The sequence below is a fragment of the Quercus suber genome, unplaced genomic scaffold (assembly GCF_002906115.3).
Source record: "Quercus suber isolate HL8 unplaced genomic scaffold, Cork oak 2.0 scaffold_231, whole genome shotgun sequence".
NCBI classification, from domain to species: Eukaryota; Viridiplantae; Streptophyta; class Magnoliopsida; order Fagales; family Fagaceae; genus Quercus; species Quercus suber.
In genome coordinates, this window is record NW_027069688.1 from 133604 (window position 1) to 140188 (window position 6585).

A 6585-nucleotide genomic window follows, 5' to 3' on the forward strand; every position below is an offset into this window, starting at 1 on the left:
AGGTTCCTCTATTCTTATCAAATTATTATAAATTTTAATTAGTCAAAAAGGTTCATGAATTGTGGTCCAGCTAAAGAAAGGTCTAATTACTTAATTATGGTAGCCGCACCGACAGGTTCAGCTAATATGCCTCCATTTTTCTTTTTCTATTTCTTGGGGATGTAGAAGTATATTAATTTAGTCAATTACATGTCAATTTTGTTTATTACTTTGCAATATTGAAGAGTACGTGAAGCTTTTTTTGTAGACACACCAACTAGAAACAGTTGTAAACACACACGTACAAAAATATACTTTCTTGCACCATCTATATAAATAAATCAACATTGACGTTAACTACCTCATGTAGAAATATTTGAGAGAAAGATAAAATATGTTAAAATTGGAATTTGGATTGAGTGAGAGGGAGAATAGAGAGCAAGAGTAGACTTAATATGACTTAATATGTTTTAATATGATGATTTACGTCCTTAACAAAAAAGTTATTGATGATTATATCCTTAATATTATGTATCCTGTGTGTTACGTTACAATAACACATTGAAGAATATTTATAATAGGTTAAATTATTTTTCAAAAAAAAAAAAAAGAACGTAAATTATTTACCAACCATAGACTAACTTTTTTCTTTTTTTGAGAATCAACGGTAGACTAATTTAGGTTACAACAGTTGCACTCCAAGTAGGATTAGATAATATTAATTTGGACTAGAGTTTATAACAAATTTCCACACATGCGTGTGCACACCCACACTCTTAATGAATAGTGAAAAAAATTCAATGAACTAAAAAAAATCATGTGTGCACACCCACAACCAGAGATTTATTTTATTTTTCTGTTTGCAAAATCTTTTTTAAAAGTAATTTCTGCTGCATCAGTTCTCCATTTGAACCTTGAAAAGCATGAACTAGAAAAGATGCTTTAAATCAATTGAAGATACTAATGAATAAACAAGGTCATGTTTCTGGGCCTTTACCCCTTAATTATTACTTCGTTACTAAAGCATAGTAATGGAACTCCATGTTTTATTCATGTACTGCACAAGTTTGTTATGCGGTTCTTACATATTCAGCAAGAATGAACTTGCCATAAGAAATAAGCTCAATTACAATCATAATATGTTACAAAAAGAGAAACAATACCTGGCAAGTTCACAACTTTACACAACAAACACACAAGAAGAAGGTAAATCTGTATATAAATAACAAGCACTTGGAGCATTTCAGCTCACCGAAACAACAAGAGCAATCCAAGGAACAAAGCCAACGTATAGTTACCCATAGTGATATTTGCAATCAAAGAAGCTGCACCAGAAAAGCTTCCGGTTGATGTGTTAGTGCTCAAAATAACCACCATCCAAATATCCTCAGAGCCAATACCAACCCCAGTGTAGTTTGAATCCTTCAGATATTTTGCATATTGAGATTTTGTATAGTTAGAAAACACCAGAAATGGGTCTAATCTGGGCACACAAACAGGCAATATGACCCCATCGACTGTGTTGTTGTCATTTATGTCACAATTATCCAAGAACTTGTCAAATTTGGGGACTTTAGGCTTGGTGCCTGGAGTAGAGCTGAAGTGAAAGGCGTTTTTACAAGTTTCGTTCTGTAACTGGTCTGCAATTTTATTAGCTAGGCAAGCTGCATTGCTGTTCTCAGTGAAGTTGTTGAGATGTAGTGACATCCTGTAACCATTAAGGTCTTCCAAGAGATAGCTTTCAGCTGTAGATGTATAAATTGCATTGGTTAGCATTAATAAATTCGAAGATTAAGTAAGTAATGCACCAAAGTTAACCTATTTAGCAGTAATCTTCTCTATGTCTACAACTAGCTACCAATGTCAATTTGATATTTTGATGGAATTATAGTGGTTGAAAGAGTGGGACAGGCATCAGCCAAAACTTAAGAAATAAAAAAAGACAAAAAATGCCATTTTGATAAATAATTTGGTTGTGTTTTCTTGATTTGTCAAATAATTTTGATCTTATAGGGGGGAAAAAGTGAGAGAAGCAAAGATGATTTTGGTTGTGTTTTCTTGAAAGCACCAAACGCTTTTGAAAAGCCTGTTACTCATCAAGATTCAACATATAAAATGGTCTAAGTGCTCAGTTCTTCTAATGCAGGCTACCCTATTCTACAGAAAAATATTTTATGCACTGTTCCAATAACTTCATCACTTTAAAAAAAGGTTGCTGCCTGATGGTTTTGGATTTTGTTTGATTAATTTCACAAAAAAAAATTAGTTTAGCAACTCAATGAAATTCTTTAAGAATCCGACATTATCCTTGATACTCAGGGGCCATTGATTGGAATTGAGCACATGCATATTCCAAAATTTAGTCCTACTATACTGAAACTGAAAATGAAATTGAATTTCATGTTTCAAGTTGAGGAACTAACTTGCCTAAAAACACAGTAATTAAGACCAAACAACAGTAACTACAACACATACCAGTAATAATATGTTTATTTATTATTTATTTTACAACTCCAGTCTCTCCCTCTAAATTTCATTTAAATAATGTTTTCTTGTGTTTAATACCTACCCAGGTGTTAAAAAATTTGACTTTTGGTACCTTTGATGTTGTAGATTTTTTAGTTTTTTGAGTGCTAAAATAACATTTTAGTTATTTTAGTACATATAATGCGAATGTTCTTAGTCCTTTAAATAGAAAATGTTATCTTTCGAATTGAAAGTCCCTACATGTTCTAAATTCATATTCACAACATTTTTTTAGGGCAGAACAAACTAATCTTGTCATGGTATTTGAAACTCAAAGTAATAGATTCTGCATTTTAAAACTAAAATAGCAAAATCTTTAGGTCACTTGAAAGTAATGGAGGTTATATTTTAAATTAATAATAATAATAATAATAACCACTATGCATGTCTTATTTTCTTGCTCCACCAATATTTTTCTCTTTTATCTCTTAACTATTTCACACTTTAGAATTTTGCTATAAACCTAAATTATTTTAAAAATTAGTAGAATGAAGAAGCATCGAATTCTACAAATATTTCTTAAAACAATCACGATATTCACGACAATGAAGCACACATACACCTTTTCATGTATATCGTCAACCATAGCATGTAAATTAAACTAAAAATGAAAAATTCATATATATATATATATATATTATGAACTATGAACAATAATTATATTATTATATAATTGTCTATTTATGTGTTTATTTATTAGTACCGACTATAATTATAGTTTTTTTTTTTGCTTCAAATCATGTCTTCTAATCTTTTCCCAAATCAAAATCTTGGTTGGGTTTTAAGCTATGTTATATCATTTTATATTATTTATTAAACACAAATTTTAACAAATCTACAATTTGATTAGATTTTCTTCTTATACTTTACATGCTTAAAAATTTTTAAGACGATCTGAGATTAATAACCATGTTATTAATTAAATGTTTAGTTTACAAGTTTTTGTATTTAAAATTATACATAAAAGATGAGTTTTTAGATTGAATAGTAGATAACATATAATTGGTATGCATGTTAAAAACATAGTAAACATGTTATCCTACGGTAGGATATTTGAAATATTAATCCAATAAAAAATTATTAGGTGATCTTTTAAAAAAAAATTTATTGGGTGGTGCAACATAGTTTAAAGTTACACTAAGTGTAACTTTATGCAATTTTACATTGCTTAATATTATTTAATTGGATGTGAGTTTTGACAAATACACTGTTAGATTATATTATCTTCGTACATTCTTCATGCTTGCAAAATTTTAAGATAATAAAAAATTAATAACCATATCATCAATTAATTATTTAAATTCCAAGTTTTCGTAGTTTAAAATAATGTATAAATGATGAGTTTATTGATTAAATGGTAAATAATATCTGATTGGTATGATAATTGTCACGTATGTTAAGAACATATAAAACATGTAATTCAATAGTGAGATTTTCAAAATATAAATTTAATAACAAGTTATTGAGTAATATAAGTATAACATTACTTATTAAGTGTAACATTGGTGTAAGTATATATATTATGAACAATAATTATATTATTATATAATTGTCTATTTATGTATTTATTTATTAGTACCGACTATAATTATAGTTTTTTTTTTTTTTGCTTCAAATCATGTCTTCTAATCTTTTCCCAAATCAAAATCCTGGTTGGGTTTTAAGCTATGTTATATCATTTAATATTATTTATTAAACACAAATTTTATTAGATTTTCTTCTTATACTTTACATGCTTAAAATTTTTTAAGACGATCTGAGATTAATAACCATGTTATTAATTAAATGTTTAATTTACAAGTTTTTGTATTTAAAATTATACATAAAAGATGAGTTTTTAGATTGAATAGTAGATAGCATATAATTGGTATGCATGTTAAAAACATAGTAAACATGTTATCCTACGGTAGGATATTTGAAATATTAATCCAATAAAAAATTATTAGGTGATCTTTTAAAAAAAAATTTATTAGGTGGTGTAACATAATTTAAAGTTACACTAAGTGTAACTTTATGCAATTTTACATTGCTTAATATTATTTAATTGGATGTGAGTTTTGACAAATACATTGTTAGATTATATTATCTTCGTACATTCTTCATGTTTGCAAAATTTTAAGATAATCAAAAATTAAGAACCATGTCATCAATTAATTGTTTAAATTCTAAGTTCTCGTAGTTTAAAATAATGTATAAATGATGAGTTTATTGATCAAATGGTAAATAATATTTGATTGGTATGATAATTGTCACGTATGTTAAGAACATATAAAACATGTAATTCAATAGTGAGATTTTCAAAATATAAATTTAATAACAAGTTATTGAGTAATATAAGTATAACATTACTTATTAAGTGTAACATTGGTGTAAGTGTTATTGAGATTATATATATATATATATATAGAGAGAGAGAGAGAGAGAGAGAGAGAGAGAGTACCAGCAGAAGTACCAGCAGAAGTACTAGTACTCTTTGAGTTTCCTTGCACAACATGAAGAACAAGCAAAACAAGGGAGAGGCTAAGTTTAAAGATGGCCATGGTTTCAGACTTGTCACAGAGAGCTGTGCCTTGTAACCAGTGTATAAAAATACTATCAGAACACATTCAGAGGATAGAAAAGACAAGAGCTTGTAACTTTTCTTAGCTATATTTGTCCTTAGAATCTTTGATTTTCTTTAAGTTGCCGTGCATGTCAAGGTGCTCTAGGTGCCATCTCTTTTTCTTGTACCATTCAGTCGGCTTGATGCATTTAGGTCTAAAGCAAAAACTAAATTGAGACCTATTAAATAATATATATATATATATATATATATATTTAAATATGATTTAAAAAAAAAAAAAAAAAAAAAAAAAAAAAAAAACTACCATCTAAAGCCATAAAACCGATCGACTATAATATATTTACAATGTTCTTCTTTTGTCTCTATAGACTACATTTTTTCCTTTGTTGACTTCTTGTACCCAAATTTTTCTTTAATAAAATAAAATTTACATATTTCACTTTAACCAAAAAAAAATGGCAAAATGACTTTTTTGAGAAGAGGATAAAGCAATAACTTAACACGAAGGATAGAACAAAGTGGCTAAAAACACAATTGTGAAAATTTTAGAGCCAAATCTAAAGGCAATGGTTCGAATGGAGAAGAGTCTGAGTCCCAAAGCTACAAATATAGCGTAGAAAAATCACAATGTTATACTCGAGTGACAAAATGTCCAGTGATGTGTACAAGAAAACGAGGGTTTGAACTTGATTCTTGTATGGTCTTTTGATTTTAGTTTTCCTTTGATTGAGATAAAAAGAGTGTTTTTCAGCTTTTGTACGGGAGATGATGAGTCTAAGAGCAACCACGCAAAAATTTGCAAAATACAAAAAATGCTAAGCATATTTTAACTCAAAAACACCTACATCAGTACTTGTAAAAATTGCAAATATACAAAACTGCTTTGCAAATAAACAGTAACTGTGCATATATGCACGGTTGTTATTTACGTGCAAATGATTTTTTTATTATTTTTTCTCTCTCCCTGTCATGTTGGTCTCTCATCTGTCTTCTTCTCACAACAAAGAAAGAAAAATGTGGGTGGGGCCATGTGGATTATGGTTTGTTTGATATAATAAAAATTTAAAGAAATATTATTATTTAAATAAAATAGATGATAGAATAAAAGTATGTTTTTTCTTGCAAAATAAATAAGAATTTTGCACGGACTGATGCGGTTGCTCATTCTAAAACTTTAACATACAAAATAGATGGGTCGGGACTTAGAGCAGATCCTATAAGCCATGTAGTGTTTTTGTTTTTCTTTTCTTTTTTTTTTTTCTTTTTTTTTGTTGTGTGTTGAGAAAGTCTATAGATGCAAAAAAAATTTGATAAAATTTTTCATACTTGTTGATATGACAGAATTATAGTAATAAGTAAAAAAAGTAATGTTAGTGGTGGACCTAAATAAGAACTAGTAAAAACTTGTCAACTTAGTTGTCTATAAACATGTTATGAAATTTTTTGTGTATGTAGCATTTGTTTTTTAGAAGTATTACATCCACAATATTTTCATAACAAATCCTAGATGTTAAATT

General features: G+C 28.1%; 1 protein-coding gene across 1 annotated transcript; it reads right to left on the bottom strand.

Annotated features, from left to right (window-relative positions):
• Positions 1-998: 998 nt before the first annotated feature.
• LOC112020748 (uncharacterized GPI-anchored protein At5g19250) lies at positions 999-5096 on the bottom strand. Its single transcript, XM_024053306.2, has 2 exons — positions 4946-5096; positions 999-1724 (listed from the first exon to the last, which is right to left on the bottom strand). The coding sequence occupies exons 1-2, from the start codon at positions 5043-5045 to the stop codon at positions 1228-1230; spliced, it is 597 nt and encodes a 198-aa protein (XP_023909074.2). The 5' UTR covers positions 5046-5096; the 3' UTR covers positions 999-1227.
• Positions 5097-6585: the final 1489 nt, after the last annotated feature.